General features: G+C 47.0%; 1 protein-coding gene across 1 annotated transcript; it reads right to left on the bottom strand.

The window, feature by feature from the left end:
• Positions 1 to 3,555: 3,555 nt before the first annotated feature.
• LOC134294885 (zinc finger protein 658B-like) lies at positions 3,556 to 18,294 on the bottom strand. The gene is made up of 2 exons (XM_062966667.1): positions 18,180 to 18,294; positions 3,556 to 6,233 (listed from the first exon to the last, which is right to left on the bottom strand). Exon 2 carries the CDS (start codon positions 5,750 to 5,752, stop codon positions 4,223 to 4,225), a length of 1,530 nt encoding a protein of 509 aa, XP_062822737.1. The 5' UTR covers positions 5,753 to 6,233; positions 18,180 to 18,294; the 3' UTR covers positions 3,556 to 4,222.
• Positions 18,295 to 19,758: the final 1,464 nt, after the last annotated feature.

Here is a 19,758-nt window from a genome sequence, read left to right as displayed (position 1 = left end):
ACTGGAGGGAAGAATATTGGAGGCAAAGCTGAAGTATTTTGGCCACATCATGAGGAGACAGGAAAGCTTGGAGAAGATCACGATGCTGGGGGAAATGGAAGGAAAAAGGAAGAGAGGACGACCAAGGGCAAGATGGATGAACGGTATCCTTGAAGTGACTGGCTCGACCTTGAAGGAACTGGGGGCGGTGACGGCCGACAGGGAGCTCTGGCGTGGATTGGTCCATGCGGTCACGAAGAGTCGGAGACGACTAAACGACCGAGCAGCAGCAGCAGCAGTACTATAGGAAAGGGTAGGAAAGGGTTAAGGGAGAGGCAGTGGGTGGGGCCATGCCAATTCCATTCCACATCCTATCCTTTCCTACAGCACACAGCAAACAGAGGAACTGGTCAGAACCTGAACATACTAGACAGAGGGGTCTGGGGAGAATTCACCATGATTTATAGGACTTGTAGGGACTGGGATGCATAATTCACCTGCATCTACGAACTGCAGAAACCCACCAATGATGGACCTGGGACTCACTTGGCACGCAGAGCCCCCCATAATGAGCAAAAAATACTGGAGGTCTTTGGGGAAAATTCACCTTGATTTGGGGGAGTTGTAGTTCACTTCCATCCAGACAGCACTGTGAACCCAAACACGGAGGGATCTGGGCCCAACTTGGCACGAATACCCGATCTGCTGAAATGTGATGACTGCAGGGGATGGGAGGGAACGTTCTTCCTTCCTGGGAGTTGTAGTTCACCCACAACCGGGGAAATGGTGACCTCCGCCGATGGTGGGCCTGGACCACACGTGTCACACGGAACCCCATGACTCACTCAACCTACGGGAAGGGTTGGAGCAGAGGAACTCACCAAAGTGGTGGGAGTTGTAGTTCACCCTGCAGCCAGAGAGCAGACTCAACCCCACCCGTGGTGCATCCTAAGCAAACTTGTCCAACATTACAAGCTTTAAGTACCGACTGAATTTCTGGGGGTTCACCTGGCATGGTGGGAGTTGTAGTTCACCCACAATCTTATGGATATTTGGACAATTAAAACACTGACTTTGTCAAATAACCTGGGCAACGCCAGGGTATTATTATTATACTGTCATTATATTTTATTATATTATAATTATCAAATAATCTTATATTATTTGATAATAATATAATAGTATAATAAGAATAAAAATATATAATAATACTATAATAATAATATTATGATACAAAGTTATAATAATACACTAAATTATAGAATAATATAACAATTACAGTAATATTATTATTACATTATTAAATAACAATAGTAATATACAATATAATATTATAATGACCTTATCCTATCCAATCTGTTGTCGATCCACTCCTTTGGGCTTCACGCAAATCTACCCTTTTCCAAAATATACTGTCCTGTGCTTTGACCAAATTCAAGTTATAATTATGATATGATATAATATATTTTATTATATATTATTGTATTCTTTTAAAGATATTATTGTTATTGTTATTATTATTACATTGTTATGACGATGGCTTTCCCGTCCTGCCCCTCCTCTGGTCCTGCCCATCAACAGAGCTCCCTCCCTGGATGGCTGTTCCGTGCCTGCAGGGGGCGCCATGGAGACCCTTGTGATGCGCTGCAGCATCTCCCTCTGAAGGCCGTTCCCTTGGGAAGCTCCCTTTCCCGTTCACAGCCGGAAGGAAGGCAGTCGCTCTCTCTCTCTCTCTCTCTCTCTCTCTCTCTCTCTCTCTCGTGGCTCTTGCTCCTTGCCCGAGGCTTTTTCAGCCTGTTGCTGTGTCGCCCGGTTTGGGCCACATCCCGGTGAGTCTTCTTCACTCCTCGTGCAGGGAGGACGGAAGGAGCACAGGGACGTAGGCGGGGGGAGGGTGTCCCTCTTGTTCTCTTGGACCTCTCAGGGGCCTTCAGTGCCGTAGACCACGGTCTTCTTCTGGGATGCCTCGCGGGAATGGGACTTGGGGGCACCGCTTGGTAGTGGCTCCGGCCCTTCCTGGGGTGTTGTTGGGGGACACCTTCTCGGCCCCGCAACCATGGCATCGTGGAGTCCTGAGGATTCAGTCTTGATGACATGGCTTTTTTCCGGCCTGATGACCCCTTTGGCTTTGCTGTGTGGTGGTGGTGAAGGCCTCCTTACAAGAAGGCAAGAGTCCAGCCGGTTTAAAAGAAGCTGTAATTCAAAAAGGAAGCTGTTGACAAACCATCCCTGGACCCCACTCAATCCATCAACTTCCGGCCAGTTTCCAGTCTCCCCTTTCTGGGCAAAGCCATGGAACGTGTGGTGGCCTCGCAACTCCCGTTGTTCTTGGAAGACCCTGGGTGTCTAGATCGGGCGCAGTCTGGCTTCAGGCCTGGTCACGGAACTGAATCAGTCTTTGTCTCCTCAGCAGATGATCTAAGCAGGGAACTGGACGGGGGGGGAGGGTGTCCCTCTTGGTTCTGCTGGACCTCTCGTTGGCCTTTGATACCGTAGACCACGGTCTCCTTCTGGGATGTCTCGCGGGAATAGGGCTTGGAGGCAGTTTTGCAGTGGCCCCGGTCCTTCCTGGAAGGTCGCTCTCAGAAGGCGTTGCTGGGGGACACCTGCTCGGCCCCACGGCCATTGTCTTGTGGGGTCCCATGGGGTTCAGTCTTGTGCCCATGTTGGTTAACATCTACATGAAGCCGCAGGGAGAGATCATCCAGAGTTCTGGAGTTCAATGTAATGTGCTCCAAGGTGACGTTCACCTCCACTCCTCCTTTCCTCCTCCTGCTCAGGAAGCTGCTCAGGTCCTGAACTGGTGATTGGCAGCTCTGACGGTCTGGATGAGGGTGAATGGACTGAAACTGAATGCAGACTAGACGGAGGTCCTCCTGGTCAGTCAGAAGGCCAAAGAGGTTATAGGGTTACAGCCTGCGCTAGAGGGGGTTACACTCCCCCTGAAGACACAGGTCCACAGTTTGGGACTGACTCCACATGATGGAAGTTGTAGTTCACCCTGCATCAAGACACAGCATTGTGACCCCCACTGACAATTGACCTTATTTATTTATTACAATATTTATATCCTGCCCTTCTCACCCAACAGGGGACTCAGGGCGGCTTACAATAAAACACATATATAAAAATTGTACAATACACTATAAATCAGTTAAAAAATTAACTTACCTGGACTACAATTGGCACACAGACCAAAAGAAAATGCTGGAGAGGTTTGTGGGGGAATTCACCTTGACATACTGGGATTTATAGTCCAACCACAATCAATGGGTACTCTGGACCCCACCAAGGATGGCCCTGAACCTAACTTAGCACACAGAACCCCCATGACCAACAAAAATGCAGGAGGGCTTTGGGAGAAAGTCACCTTAATTTATAGGAATTATAGTTCTCCTACATCCAGAGAGCACTGCGAATGCAAACAATTGATGTGCAACAAATTTCACATCCAGTAATTTATTTCCATCATAGACCAGCACAGGAAATAAAGGTCACAGTTACAAACCAACTTGGCATGTTTAGTACATTTAAAATATAAAGATGCTAAAGCACAATAACTGGGGGGGGGGGGGGGGGGTTACCTACATAGACACACAACTGAACTAACAGACATGGATACGTGACTAAAAGCCTCATTCTATCTGTTAATTTTTATTTCTCATTATTCTACTCCCTTTAGATAATATAATTACTTCCAGAATAGAACGTACAAAGTTCCCTCACTACTTTGCGTTTCACTGTTTGCGGATTCGCTGTTTTGCGGTTTTTCAATAAACTCTAAAAAAATATTATAAATCATAAAAAATTACAATTTACAGCCTGAGGAAGAAGAAGCCAAAGAGAGAGAAAAGGAGCCCAAGAGGCAACGGGAGGAGAAGGAGGCAATTGATCAATACACGATTGGTTGATAAAGACTTAAAATACTGTATAAATACTAAAATAATGTATAAATATGTAACATCCCTACTTCATGGATTTTCACTTATTGCGGTGGTCCTGGAACCTAACACCCGTGATAGGTGAGGGAACACGGTGTTTTAGTTCAATCTTTCCACAGTACACCACATGTGATGAAATGTCCCAACTTCGAGCTTGCATTTCCAAAATTTGCAAGAGTTGCTTTTCTACGTGTTAGAATGACACTCTGGTGTCAATTAACACAATTTTCTCCAGGGTGAAGTCTATGATGTCTATGTATAATGTTATTTCATGAAAAGCTCTGTCCACACTCCATGCATTTCTACTGTTTCTCCCCAATGTGGGTTCTTTGATGCAAACGTAGATTTCCATTCCGAGCAAAGTTCTGTCCACACTGCCGGCATGTATAGGGTTTCTCCCCAGTGTGAGTCCTTTGATGGGAACGTAAGTGTCCCTTCTGAGTAAAGCTCTGTCCACACTCCAGGCAGTTATAGGGTTTCTCCCCAGTGTGGGTCCTTTGATGCAAACGTAGAGCTCCACTCCGAGCAAAGCTCTGTCCACACTGCCGGCATGTATAGGGTTTCTCCACAGTGTGGGTCCTTTGATGTGAACGTAGATTTGAACAATCACTGAAGCTCTGTTCACACTCCAGGCAGTTATAGGGTTTCTCCCCAGTGTGAGTCCTTTGATGGTTACGTAGACTTGAACTCTGAATGAAGCTCTGCCCACACTCCAGGCATTTATAGGGTTTCTCCCCAGTGTGAGTCCTTTGATGGGAACTTAGGTTTCCCCTCCGAGCAAAGCTCTGTCCACACTCCAGGCATTTATATGGTTTCTCCCCAGTGTGGGTCCTTTGATGCAAACGTAGAGCTCCACTCCGAGCAAAGCTCTGTCCGCACTCCTGGCATGTATAGGGTTTCTCCCCAGTGTGAGTCCTTTGATGGGAACGTAAGTGTCCCTTCTGAGTAAAGCTCTGTCCACACTCCAGGCATGTATAGGGTTTCTCCCCAGTGTGGGTCCTTTGATGGGAACGTAGGTGTAACTTCTGGGTAAAGCTGTGTCCACACTCCAGGCATTTATATGGTTTCTCCCCAGTGTGGGTCCTTTGATGTGAACGTAGATTTGAATAATCACTGAAGCTCTGTCCACACTCCAGGCAGTTATAGGGTTTCTCCCCAGTGTGAGTCCTTTGATGGTTACGTAGACTTGAACTCTGAATGAAGCTCTGTCCACACTCCAGGCATTTATAGGGTTTCTCCCCAGTGTGAGTCCTTTGATGTGAACGTAAATGTCCCCTCTGAGTAAAGCTCTGTCCACACTCCAGGCAGTTATATGGTTTCTCCCCAGTGTGGATCCTTTGATGTGAACGTAGAGTTGAACAATCACTGAAGCTCTGTCCACACTCCAGGCAGTTATAGGGTTTCTCCCCAGTGTGAGTCCTTTGATGTGAACGTAGTCCTGAACTATGAGCAAAGCTCTGTCCACATTCCAGGCAGTTATAGGGTTCCTCCCCAGTGTGAGTTCTTTGATGTGAACGTAGTCCTGAACTACGAGCAAAGCTCTGTCCACACTCCAAGCATTTATAGGGTTTCTCCCCAGTGTGAGTCCTTTGATGTGAACGTAGTCCTGAACTATGAGCAAAGCTGTGTCCACACTCCAGGCAGTTATAGGGTTTCTCCCCAGTGTGAGTCCTTTGATGTGTATGTAAGCTTCCCTTCTGAGTGAAGCTCTGTCCACACTCCAGGCAGTTATAGGCTTTCTCCCCAGTGTGAATCCTTTGATGTCTGTTCAGCTTTCCATGCTGACTAAAGCTCTTTCCACATTCGATACATTTATATGCTTTCTCCTCCATGTCAACAGTGCTATGTACATTTAATTCCAATAAGGACACTTGATTCTTGTTTTTCCCTTTCTGATTACTCACAGCACTGGGTTCAAATTACAGGAAAGTAGATTCCATCTGAACATTAAGAAGAACTTCCTGACTGTAAGAGTAGTTCAGCGGTGGAACTCTCTGCCTCAAAATGTAGTGGAGGCTCATTTGGAATCCTTTAAACAGAGGCCAGATGCTCATCTGTCAGGGGTACTTTGCGCTTTTCCTGCACGGCAGAGGCCTGGACTAGGTGCCTCATGCAGTCTCTTCCGACTCTATGGTTCTACTCTAGAATCCAAAGAGAATGTAGGAATTCTGCAGAATCAGCCCCTTGGGAGGAATCCTTTTTCCTAGAGGACTGGTTTCCTTACTGCACTTTGGTTTCCAAATGCCTTAATATCGACTAGAAGCTGGTTCGTTTCCCATCACGGCAGGGGTGGCTCCAGAGAACTCTCATGTCCTGGTCAAGAAAGAAGAAGCCAAAGGTTAGACATGAAGCCGCATACCTCTGGCTCAAGGTAAACAAAGCCAAAAAAGGAAAGAAGAAAGGAAAGATGGAAGGGAGGAAACACAGAAGGACAGGATAAGAGAAGGAAGGAATCCTGGAAGGAAGGAACTGAACCCTTTTCTCCATATTTGAGGGCCACACCCATTTCATTGGGTCAAACCCAAACATGGTTAAAGGAACAGAAGGCAGGCAGGCAGAACTCCTCCCAACATTCAAGAGTGTAATGTTCTGGATCATGGGTTTCCGTGAATTACCAGCATTGTGCTAAATGCTGAAAGAAACAAGGATTTCTTTATTGATTGTGTCATCATTTCCCCTGCCACAAGGACCACCTTGCTTCCTTGGCATCTCAAAGGGTCACTCCGGCCACATATCCCAAACGAATCTTCCAAACTAACAAGGACCTGCATTCCCAACTGGCTAATTCAAAACCACGTTGAGGTTTGTTGGGATGTTCACAAAATGAGTCCACGCTGAACTACGTTCCTTCCAGGCCATGCATTTTCTCGGTAGAGCCCATGATGACATGCAAAGACAGGCACAGTTCCAGCCACAAAGCCCCCTTCCTGCCAAATCCTTTCACCTTTGCCCACTTCCTCCTCGTCTTCTTTTTCCTCCATCCAGGGGAAGCTTTTCAGCAACAGAAGAAGAACTTCCAAAAGAAATGGCCTGGTATTCTATCTCCCCAAACTCCCCAAACGGTTAAGACAGATATAGAAGGTAGGTGTGTAATGCTAACGATAGGACTACAAACAAATACTGTATATACTCAAGGATAAGCTGGCTTTTTCAGCACGTTTTTAATGCTGAAAAAGCCCCCCTTGGCTTATACTCGGGTGAGGGAGGAAAGGAGGGAGGCGGGTGTTGCTGAGAGGCAGCCCTCACCGTTTGCAGTCCTTGTCCTTGTGACTGAATGAAAGCAGGTGCCTCCCTGAGGTAACAAGACCGTACTTGAGGAAGGGCAAAGAGGTCCCCATTCTTCACCACCAACCGATACACTGAGGGAAAAGTGCCCGGCTCCCCCTCCTCGCCAGCCCCCTCCTTGCCGTCCTTCCGCTCACCTGAGCCAGGAGAAAGAGGCACTGTCGAGGCTGACAGGGAGGGGAGCCAGGCGCTTCTCCCTCAGCACATCCGCCAGTGGAGAGGCATGAGCTTGCCCTCCCTCAATTGTGGCCTTGTTGCCTCAAGGAGGCTCCTGGCCCTCGCTGCCACCGTGATCCCGGCCCAACCAAAAAGGAGGAGAAGGCAGAGGAGGAGGAGAGGAAGGAACACGACCAGAGAAGGAAGGAAGGAAGGAAGGAAGGAAGGAAGGAAGGAAGGAACGAACGAAGGAAGGAAAAGGGACTACCCCCCCCCCCCCAAGTTGCCAAAATAAACCAGAAGCAGAGCAGCTTAAAGAAAGAGTACTGTTGTTCTAGGAGGCGTGGGTGTCAAAATCCAACTCAGGGAAATTCAACACAGGCAGGTTGGCCTTCAAGAAGACCAGTTTCTCAACTGTTTGTGGGTCCAGGAAGCTGCGGTGGGGTGTGACTACATCTCCCGCTAGGCTGAAGACCCTTTTGCTCTGCATGCTGGTGGGCAGGCAGCTGAGAAACTGGCAGGCTACGTGTGATAAATCCGGCCACATGTGATCACGTGAAGCCCAGTAGGCCAGTGGATGACAGGAAATTATCTCTGGAGGCTCCTCAAAGTACCGGTTGACCGAGCACTCGGCCGAGTCTATCTTTTGCACCGAAGCCAGCAAAGAGGTATCTTCCAAGCGGGCTAGTATGGCCACCGTCTCCACAAAGAAAGCGTTTCCTTGTCGCTGCTGGAGACCTGTTACCCTACGGCAACCCCCGGCTGGCCCCCCGGGACTGTCTCTCTCGCCACGCGCTAGTGCTGGGGGTGGCAGGCATCTGCAGTAGAGGGGCCACTGTGCCCATTTCCCCCACCCTGGCAGCAAAGACCTCCCTCACAAGGTTTACTAGCTGGGCCTTCCATACAGTAAAGTCTTTTGAGCAGACGGTGTACTTTAGCCGTGGATCGCACAAGGCCGCCAGCATATGGACCTTGCTGGTAAGAAGTGGTTCAAGGCGTTTCCGTACAGCAAAGGACAACCTCCTCACCACCTCCTGGACCGGAAGTGTCAGCGGGCCGGCCAGGGAGTCCAGTGTTCGACCGGCTCCAAGCATTTCAAGGTGCCTCCTTAGCCCCAAGACAAGGGGGACCACCTGGCTAAGAAGGGCTCTCAATTCCGAAAGGGTCTCTGTGGCATCTTTGAATGGCTTCATGACGTCTACCAGCTGGGAGATGGTGTCCCACTCTTGCTTGCTTAGCACAAGCTTGCTTACAGGCACATCTAAGGAAAGGGAGATGCCGTGGACCGCTTTCTGCTGCTCGACCATGCGTGCCAGCATCTTATAGGTTGAATTCCACTGGGTGGAGACGTCCTGGAGCAACTGGTGCTGCGGGAGCCCTTCCAAGTTCTGTCTCTCTCTTTCAGCTCCCGGGCTGCCTTGGTGCTCCTGTGGAAGTAGCCCGCAATCTTTCTACAGCGCTCGATCAGCAGGGCGGTGTTTGCGGTGTTGGTCTCCTGCTCTTAGGTGCTCTTTAAACTTTCCTTGGTGGTATTGTGAAGCAAGTGGGCCATGCAGGTGACATTTGTAAAGCCAGCATTTTCCACCGCTTTTATCATATTTTTACCAGCATCAGTCACCATGAACCCCCTCCTCATTTCCTTTGGCCTGCACCGCATCCACCCCCCCATAATAATAATAATAATAAAATAATAAAACTTTATTTATACCCCGCCACCATCTCCCTATGGGGACTCGGGGCGGCTTACATGGGGCCATGCCCAGACACCATACAATATAACAAAATAAACAGCAAATCATAACACAATATAACAGTGCAAAATCATCGAATATATATTACAACCCAAATCGGAAAAAACAATAAAAACCAGGGCAGGTCACATGAACACTTAATTAAAAACTCGGGAGAGAGAGACATAGGAATAGGGGGAAACAGGGAAATAAAATGTTTTCCAGATAGCTGCAGATGGTGTCAGCCTTTAGATCACGATCAACTACCTCCATAGCAAGGAGTGCCCAACGATGGGATGTATCCATACTGCCTTCTTTCTCCCACCAATGCGCTGTCAGAGAGAGGTAGGAATGGCCTCCTCCCAAGCTCGACCAAATATCAGAGGTAAAATGGATGTGTCCTCCCATGGCGCTCTGCAACATCTGGACAATGCGTTCTTTGCAGCCCTCATACAAGCCGGGAATAACTGTTCAGGAAAAGGTGTGATGGGAGGAGATTTTGTAGCAGGGGCACAGGAGTTCCATCAGGCGAACAAAGGCATCTTGCTCGACCATGCGGAATGGATGGTGATCGAGGGTCATCATCTCTCCCACACGTTGGGTTATCTGGTGGGGTGTGGGTAACGTTTCCTCCATTCTCTTCCTGGCTATGGTAGGCCCCAATCCTCCAAGGTGGCGTGTGTCTGCCTTCCACCCTCTAAACAAGGAGAACTTTGTGTGCTTATGCTACCACTGCAAGGGCTTGCGGCTCCCCCTCCTATCGATATTGTGGGGTGATGTGAGAGCTCAACCCCGAGGTCGCAAGATGTCTCAGGTCTCTCCCTCTGCTGATAATTGCCCACAGTGTCTACAAACTGCCAAAGTGGCACGCTGAGCATGGGCATTAAAGTGGTCCCAAATATAAGACCTTGGCCTTCCCATTGCCACAGCACCGATGCCCAGGGAACTTTGAGTGCTGCCGATGGGGCAGGGGGAAGTTGGAGTCGTGGGCGCCATAACAGCAGCCTGAGAAAGTCCAAAATTTGATGCTACTACTTCATCTTCCTCCTCCTCACTGTCAGTAGAGAGTGGAGGGGGGTTCCAAGTTCCTCACTATCCACCACCTGTACTTCCAAGTCAGCAACACCTCCATGTTCCATTGTTCGTCCAGTTACTGACACCACCTTATACACACACTTTTAAGGAGAGAAGACATTCAAGTGCTTTGGAAAAACTACACCCCAAACCTCATTCAGACATGAAGAAACTCCTTCTCCAAAGGGAAGCTTTCTGGATTTAAAAAATTTCAGACCCTGGCTCCTCAGGGCCTGAACAACAAACTTGATTTCACTTGCAACTTGCAACATGTATTTAAGGACTACGAGGATTCCACAGAATATCCTGCAGCAGAGCCAGTGATTGCCTGACGAAATGTAAGTCAAGAGAACATTACTGTGATTATTGTGTATAAGGTTATGCATTGATTTAATGTTAATATAGTGCAATAATAGGAGTGCTATAGCATATCTATTTTATGTATGTTGTTGTTCTTTTTTTACACATGTAAATATAGTGCCAGAAACTTATCCCATACTGGAACACTAAGTTATATTTAAAGGCACTGAGAAGAATCAATCACCTGAAGAAGGTGTTCCAAACACCGAAACAAGGAATACACCTGGGATACCTTGTTGTGCCCTGGTCACCGTGTAGAACACCACCACAAACTCGGATGTGACACCACCACAAACTCAGATGCCACAGATGGTCCTTCAGTACCATCTTCAGTACAGAAGTGACTTTTAAATCATCATATATTGGATTATTGTGTTTATTTTGAGGAGATTGAAGTCTCCCATTTAATAATAATAATAATAATAATAATAATAATAATAATAATAATAATAATAATAATAACTTTATACTTATACCCCGCCCCAGCTCCCCAAAGGGACTCGGGGCGACTTACATGGGGCCATGCCCAAATACAACAGTATAATAACAACAGCAAGACAATAAAACAAATTACTCAACACATCAGCATCAATAAAACAGTCATAAAAGGTCAACATACAAAATAAAATGTTAAAAACAGGAGATGAATACACGGATCTGGGCCAAAGTGCAGAATAATTCAGAGTCGGGGAGAGGTAGTTTCACAGCTAACATAGTCAATAAAGTGCTAATATAATAATTTGAAACCTATATGAATATGGACATTTATTCAGCATAGAGACAAGTTGTACCTTTATATTTTGCATATCTTCTTCTTCTTCTATCCATCTATCTATACAGATAATAAAAGTGAAAATCTGTATGCGTGTATGTGGCACAAATGTCTGCTCACACAGTCTCCCTCCGGCCTCCACAAACAGACTATAGTTCCCAATGCTGTGGAGCCACCAAGTCACTTCCTCACCTGACTTTAGCTGGCGGAGATGAAGCATGCGAGAAGGAGACTAGAGTGCCGCTGTCGGTTCAGTCTTGTGGGATTCGTTTCAGCTTGTGCAGCCTGATGATGTGGACAAGATTCTTGGAGCGGTGAGGGCGACCACCTGTGCCCTGGACCCTTGCCCATCTTGGCTTTTAAAACAGGCCAGTGGTGGGTTAGTTGATTGGTTTGTGTCTATAATTAATGCCTCTTTGGCGCAGGGCAAATTTCCATCCAGCCTAAAACAAGCTGTGGTTAGGCCTATTTTGAAGAAGGCTTCTTTGGATTCGACTAAACCTCTGCAATTACAGACTAATCTCTAACCTTCCATTTTTGGGCAAGGTCTTAGAGCGGGTGGTTGCCTCTCAGCTCCAGGGATTCTTGGAAGATATGGATTTTCTGGATCAATCGCAGTCTGGCTTCAGGCTTGGGTTCAGTACCGAGACGGCTTTGGTCGCCTTGGTGGATGACCTCCGCAGGGAACTGGACAGGGGGAGTGTGACTCTGCTAGTTCTCTTGGACATCTCAGCGGCTTTCGATACCATCGACCATGGTATCCTCCTGGGACGGCTCTCTGGGATGGGCCTTGGAGGTACTGCCTTGCAGTGGCTCCAGTCCTTCCTGGAGGGCCATTCCCAGTTGGTGAAGCTGGGGGACACCTGCTCGGACCCCTGGTCATTGACCTGTGGGGTCCCGCAAGGTTCTATTCTGTCCCCTATGCTTTTTAACATCTACATGAAACCGCTGGGAGAGTTTTGGAGTACGGCGCCATCTCTACGCGGATGACACCCAACTCTACTACTCTTTTCCACCAAGGAAGCCCCTTGGATTCTGGACCAGTGCCTGGCCGCTGTGTTGGCCTGGAAGAGGGCGAACAAGCTGAGATTTAATCCTGACAAGACAGAGGTCCTCCAGGTCAGTCGTACGTCTGATCGGGGAATTGGGTGTCAACATGTGCTTGACGGGGTCACACTCCCCCTGAAGGCGCACGTCCGCAGCTTGGGGATCCTCCTGGACTCGGGGCTGACTCTTGAGGCCCAGGTGTCGGCCGTGGGCCGGGAGGGCCTTTGCACAACTAAAACTTGTGCGCCAGCTGCGACCATACCTCAAGAAGTCTGATCTGACCATGATGGTCCATGCCTTAGTTACCTCTAGACTGGATTATTGCAATGCGCTCTACGTGGGGCTGCCTTTGAAGACGGCCCAGAAATTACAATTAGTACAACGTTCGGCAGCCAGGCTTCTAACCGGAGCGAATTACAGGGCGTGTTCAACGCCTCTGTTTAAGGAGCTCCACTGGCTGCCGTTTATTTTCCGGGCCCAATTCAAGGTGCAGGTTATCACCTACAAAGCCCTAAACGGTTTGGGACCCACCTACCTTAGAGACCGCATTTCCCCCTATGAACCTGCATGTTCTCTTCGCTCGTCGGGGGAGGCCTTCCTCTCGCTCCTACCACCTTCACAGTCGCGGTTGGTGGGGACGAGAGAGAGGGCCTTCTCCGTTGTGGCCCCCCGGCTTTGGAACTCGCTCCCCAGGGAGATCAGGCAGGCTCCTACCCTCCTCTCCTTCTGGAAGAGCCTAAAAACCTGGCTCTTCCAAAAGGCCTTCGATGATTAATTATTGTAGGTTCGAACTATCTGCCCACTCAACAATAGGATACTTTGCCATTATTATCTTGCACTTTATTGACTACTTTAGCTGTGAAACTACCTCTCCCATTTTGAAATATTCTGCACTTTGGCCCAGATCTGTGTTTTAGTCTCCCGTTTTTAACATTTTATGCTGTATGTTGATTTTTATGACTGTTTTATTGATGCTGATGTTTTATTGTTGGAATATTTTTTCATTGTTTTATTGCTGTTTGTGTCCGGCAAGGCCCCATGTAAGCCGCTCCGAGTCCCTCTGGGGAGATGGGGCGGGGTATAAAAATAAAGTTATATTATTATTATTATTATTATTATTATTATTATTATTATTATTATTAACGGGTTATAGCGAGTGCCACGAACATGCAGCCCAAGCCCTGCCGGTGTCCCCCACAGACACCATCCTGCCCCCTACCCAAGGGAAGGAAGGCTTTCATGCGGGGACCATTTCCTCCTAAATGCAAAAAAATCACTTACTTCCATCTACCAGGCTTTCCAGTCTAATAATTCAGCAATAGTGGCACAAGAGCTTCTCCATCAGAAGAGACGCTATAAGCACCTGCTGGCCCCAAAAAAAAGGGAACACTCAAAAAACAACTGGGCACGACTCATACAAGCTGTTCAAACTAAAGACTCAGCCACTTTTTGGCATATCATATCATGTACAACTAACTATGTTAGCCCTCTGATAGAAAGCCATATCCCCTCAGGGTCCTGGGAAGCATATTTTCAGGACATATATAAAGACCATATTGGTGGGAATGCTTGTTCCACTCTAAACTTGGAAAATCTCCCCACATGGCCTGCAGTTACTCCAACAGAGATCAGGAGACTTGTCAATCAATTACAGCAAGGGAAGGCCCCAGGAGAAGATCTCATTCCCTCAGAAGCCATCAAGAACAATCTAGACTTCTGGGCCCCCAACATTAGCATCACTTTTCACCTGCATTGACAAATACGGCCAAATTCCCAAGGACTGGGGGAGGGCAATCATCATCCCCATATACAAAAAAAGGGGAAAAGAGATGATCCAGCAAACTACAGACCTATCAGCCTCCTTAACATTATCAGTAAAATTTATGCTAGACACCTAAAAGGGAAACTGCAAGATTGGATGGAGCAAGAAGGCATTTTAGCCGATGAACAGGCTGGATTTAGGGAAGGACGGTCCACAGTGGACCACTGCCTAGTGCTCCAGCATTGGATAGAAAAATATACTACCAATAGCTCTGCATCCCTGTATGTGGCTTTTATAGACTTCAAGGCTGCCTTTGATTCTATTTCTAGGGCCAAATTATGGGGAAAATTAGAAAGCACCTCAATCAACAGACGGCTTCTCCATCTTATTCGCCAGCTCCATTAAGGGACCTCACTCAAAATAAGATGTAACCCTCAAGGACACCTCACTAATGCAGTCAGAACAGAGAAAGGGGTTAAACAAGGCTGCATATTAGCCCCATTATTATTCAACCTCTACATCAATTCTATGGTCGACCAATTGCATAACATGGACTTTCACCCTCCAAAACTCGCAGGGAGACATATTTCCACCCTACTGTATGCAGACGATGCAGCACTGATTTCAAGAACTCCAATAGGCCTCAAAAGAGCTTTGAAAGCATTAGCACAATATTGTAGGGATGAACAGTTACAACTCAACTATCAGAAAACAAAAATCGTGGTGTTTGCTAAAAGACCTAAGCTCCACCACTGGACTATAGATGGAAACAAAATTGAGCAGGTCCCTTGTTTCAAATATTTGGGAGTAGTCCTCCACTCTTCCGGCAGCAGAAAAGCACATGGACGCTACGTGGCAGAGAATGCACAAAGGAGTTCGTCTGCCATACTAAAATATCTGAGATCAAAAGGGGGGCACTAGCCGCCCCGAGTCCCCGTTGGGGAGATGGTGGCGGGGTATAAATAAAGTTTTATTATTATTATTATACCAGCAGCACTCAAACTTTTTGAAGCCAAGTCAATGGCCCAACTCCTTTATGGGGCCCAAATAGGACCATTTTCTGACTTTGCCCCACTGGAGACTGTTCAGTCCAAATTCTTAAGATCCGCCCTACAGGTGCCAAGGTGTGTCTCCAACGCCATCCTTCGCCTGGAGACTGGCTTCCTGAGAGTTGAGGCCAGGGTGTGGATGGTAATATTGAATTACTGGCTCAGACTATCCCTCTCGCCCCTGGGCCTTGCACCACTCTCTATGAAGGACAACTTTCAATCTAGTTGGCAAAAGGAGATACTACACAAACTTGCATCTCTAGGTCTATCCCCACAAATACTAACCAGCATGGGATATGACCAGGCCAAAGCCCAGATCAAACAACGCATAACAGACATTGAACGCCAAATAGATCTGTCTAATGCCCCATCCTTTATCACCAGTGGAGACAGTAGGGGCTCTACCTCCCCTATGGAATATTTCACTATGTTAGAGGTAGCCAACCATCGAAGAGCCTTCACCTTAGCTCGATGCCATGTGCTTCCATCTGCAGTACTGGAAGGTCGTTACCAGAAGACCCCATACTCTGAGAGGCTATGTCCTCTGACTCAGGTCACATAGAAACAACAGAACATGTGCTTTTGCAGTGCCTGTTTTATAGAGACATTCGTTTGCGTCTCATTACGCCATGGACAACTAAATACCCAGGACGCTCTGGACAATTTTATGTAACCTTACTGCTCTCAGATACCATCTCGGCTGTGACATACAATGTTGCCAAGTTCTGCACGGCTGCAATTAAAATTCGGCAGAAGATGGAGAGCCAAAAGACTTAAGCATCTCCTACAGAGTATAGATGGGGAATTAGAAATAGACTGATGATTATAGTTCTAGACTGTTATTTACAGTTATGGTTACTTCCCCCCTCCCCCCGGTGTCATCCCCACTCCCTCCCTTGAGACTGCCCCAGAGGATCCTATGGGATTAGTTGAGCTTCAATAGTTACTTGTATGTGGTCTTTAGCCTAGATTTTAGATTGGTAAATAATTCAATTTTATGATGGTTTTTTAAAAAAAAATTATTATAATTTTATTATTATTAATGAAGTCTAACATGGATGTACAGAACTGGGTACCCCTGTTACGAGCTGGTCATTGACCGTAATAAAAGTTTACTACTACTACTCCTAGATGTTCTGTTTCTCCTCCAGAATGGACATCCCAGGGTTCCTTACTTTGCATGACCCCGCCCACTGCCTCTCCCTTGACCCTTTTCTACCCTTTCCTATGGCACACAGTTCACAGAAGAATTGATCAGCAACTGAACATACTAGAGAAGTTTCGGGAGAATTCACACCATGGTTTACAAGAGTTGTACTTGACCGACATCCAGACAGTACTGTTAACGCAACCAAAAATACATCTGGACCACACTGGCCATGGATGACGGGACTTGCAGTACCTTTGAAGGGACACAAGGGGCCTGGTTTAATTTGATTCAATCTGATTCATAAATAGCAATGATATTCAGAATAGTTTGATTAAATAAATTGTCTTCTTAATAGTTAGAAGATGTCAGTAAGAAATGTTTGCTACAAAAACCACCAAATGGACCTGCAATAAAACAAGCCCATTGCCTTCCTGAGGATGCAAAGAAAATCAGTTGAACAGGAACTCACACATGCAGGCAGGGCAATAAAACCTTAGAAGCAGTCCAAATATGAGGATCAGAGATGGTGTTTTGTTTCAGTTTGTTTTTGATAGATGGACATTTGTTGTTTGTTGTTTTGATAAATGTCAGGATGGAACAAGATGAAAGAAGGAGGGGGCGTGGGAACAAGGATGTTTCTGAAGTGAATTGTATCTGGAAGAATATTATAAATACCCCATGTGAAATCTCAGTTGGTGTGCCACTCCTTTTCATGATGGCCACCCACAGCTCTATTTGCAAATAAATCTGTGTATTTCTATCTCCCCTGCCTCCTAGTTCCTTTATTGGAAAACCGGCACTAGGAGTTCTGCAAGGTTTGCCTTCTTTAAAAAGGGGTATCGCATGCGAGCCTCAACACCTTCACTGACACTGTGACCTCCACCAACAATGGACTGGGACCAGACTTGGCACAGAGAAGCCCTTTGACCAACTGAACAGTCTGCAGGGGTCACTGGGAATGGACCTTGGTTTAGGGAGTTTCAATTCACCTGCAGCCAGAAAGCGCAGAACCTAGCTGAGGTCAGATCTGCCCCCCACCCAAGGGAAGGAAGGCTTTCATGTGGGTACAATTTCACCCTAGACGTTCTAGACGTTCACCCTAGACACCCCAGGATTCCTTAATTTGCATGACCCCACCCACTGCCTCTCCCTCAATCCTTTCCTACCCTTTCCTAGGGCACAAACAGAGGAACAAGAGGTTTGGGGAGAATTTACACCATGATTTATAGGAGTTGTACTTGACCTGCATCCACGGATGATGGGACTTGCAGTACCTTCACTGATACCATGACCCCCACCAACAACTGACTTCAACTCAACTTGGCACAAAGAAGCTCCTTGACCAAGTGAAGATACTGCAGGGGTCAGTGGGAATGGGCCTTGGTTTTGGGAGTTCTAGTTCACCTGCAGCCAGAAAGCAGTGAACCCAGCTGAGGTCAGATCTGGACCACACTTGGCAGACAGGCCCAAATGGCCAGCTGTGCATGCAGGCCTGGTTTAATAATAATAATAATAATAATAATAATAATAATAATAATAATAATAATAGATCTCTATTTATGTCCCGCTCTTCCTCCCTCAGGCGACCCAAAGCGGTGGACAGTGTATTAAAATCACATAGACAACAGAGAAGATGGACAATGTAAACACAACGGGATAAACAGATGAATGAAAACCACTGGAGCAGACCTTCAGGCCCGTGAGGCGTCCTATGGAGACCCGTCTTGGGAAGTGGGCATCCGGGCCCCTGGGAGTGGTAGTCCTGCCTCCCTCCCTCCCTCCCTCCCTCCCGCGGCCTCCTCCCCTCACAGGCCGGGCCCTCCGCCTCCCCCCCCCCCCCGGGCACCCCAGCGAGCCTCCCTCTCCCCACAGACCCCTCTCTCTCTCTCTCTCTCTCTCTCGGCCTCCGTTCTCTGCGCCATCCGCCGCCTTCCCGCCTCACACGGAGAGACCAGGCCTGAGGAGAGGCGATGACGGCGGCCATCTTCCCCTCCTCCTCGGCCTCCTTCCCCGCAGCCCCCTCCCATTGGCTGAGCCCGTGACGCCCCGCCCACCGGAGGACCCCCATTGGCTGCGTGCCGCTCCCCGGCCTTGATTGACGGGCGGTAGGGCGGGGCTTGTGTGGGCAGAGCGAGGCCTGTGAAGCCAGACGCGGAGGGAGGGGACGGGCCTGCTGTCGTGCCTTCCCTCCTGGGAGTTGTAGTTCTCCCTCCCGCCAGAGAGGGCGCCTCTGAGCACACTCGCCCCGCCTCACGCTCTTCCGCCCGGAGGGAGGTCCTGGGGGGACCCGGCAGGAGGGGAGGGGGAGTTCAGCCACAACCTCAGGCCTTTTGCACCATGGAAACACCGACTTTGTCAAATAACCTGGGCAACACCAGTTGGTTGTTATTATTATTATACTCTGACAAAATATTGTTATATTATAAAAAAATTATAATATTATTTGATAATAATAGAATATAATAATATAACATAATAATAATAATATATAATAATACTATACAATGATATATAATGATACAAAGTTATAATGCTACACTATAATATAGAATAATTTAACAATTATTAAACCCCCTCCCCTTCTGCGGCCTTACATTATTATTTTACAATATAATATATTTATATTATAATAGAACAATTAATGTTTTGTAGTATATATTATTAGTAGTAATATTTGATTATTATAGTGTTACAGTCTCTTATTATATTATTATTAAATATAATAATAATATATTGCATTATTTTATGATATATTATTATATTATATATTATGCCATTATAATATATTATAATTATGATACTATTGTATGATTATTACTATATTATGATATTATCAACATCAAATCAGATAGAATAAGATAATTATATTATAATACAATATTATAAATATCCTATCCAAATTTGTTGTCGATCCACTCCTTTGGGCTTCACACTACCCTTTGCCAAAATATACGATCCTGTGGTTTGACTAAAGTCAAGTTATAATTACTATAGAATAATTATTATATGTTTATTATATATTATTGTATTCTTATTATGATATTATATTATTATTCCGATGGCTTTCCCGTCCTCTGGTCCTGCCCATCAAGAGAACCCTCCCCCCCTCCCTCCCTGGATGGCTGTTCCGTGCCTGCAGGGGGCGCCATGGAGACCCTTGTGATGCGCTGCAGCATCTCCCTCTGAAGGCCGTTCCCTTGGGAAGCTCACTTTCCCGTACACAGCAGAAGGAAGGAAGGCAGTTGCTCTCTCTCTCTCTCTCTCTCTCTCTCTCTCTCTCTCTCTCTCGTGGCTCTTGCTCCTTGCCCGAAGCTTTTTCAGCCTGTTGCTGTGTCGCCCGGTTTGGTCCACATCCCGGTGAGTCTTCTTCGCTCCTCGTGTGGGGAGGACGGAAGAAGCGCAGGGACCTAGGCAGTGGCTCCGGCCCTTCCTGGGGGTCTTGTTGGGGGACAC

This window comes from Anolis carolinensis, unplaced genomic scaffold, assembly GCF_035594765.1.
Source record: "Anolis carolinensis isolate JA03-04 unplaced genomic scaffold, rAnoCar3.1.pri scaffold_26, whole genome shotgun sequence".
NCBI lineage: Eukaryota > Metazoa > Chordata > Lepidosauria > Squamata > Dactyloidae > Anolis > Anolis carolinensis.
Note: the sequence above shows the minus strand (reverse complement) of the source record. Positions and strands in the feature narration are given on the sequence as shown.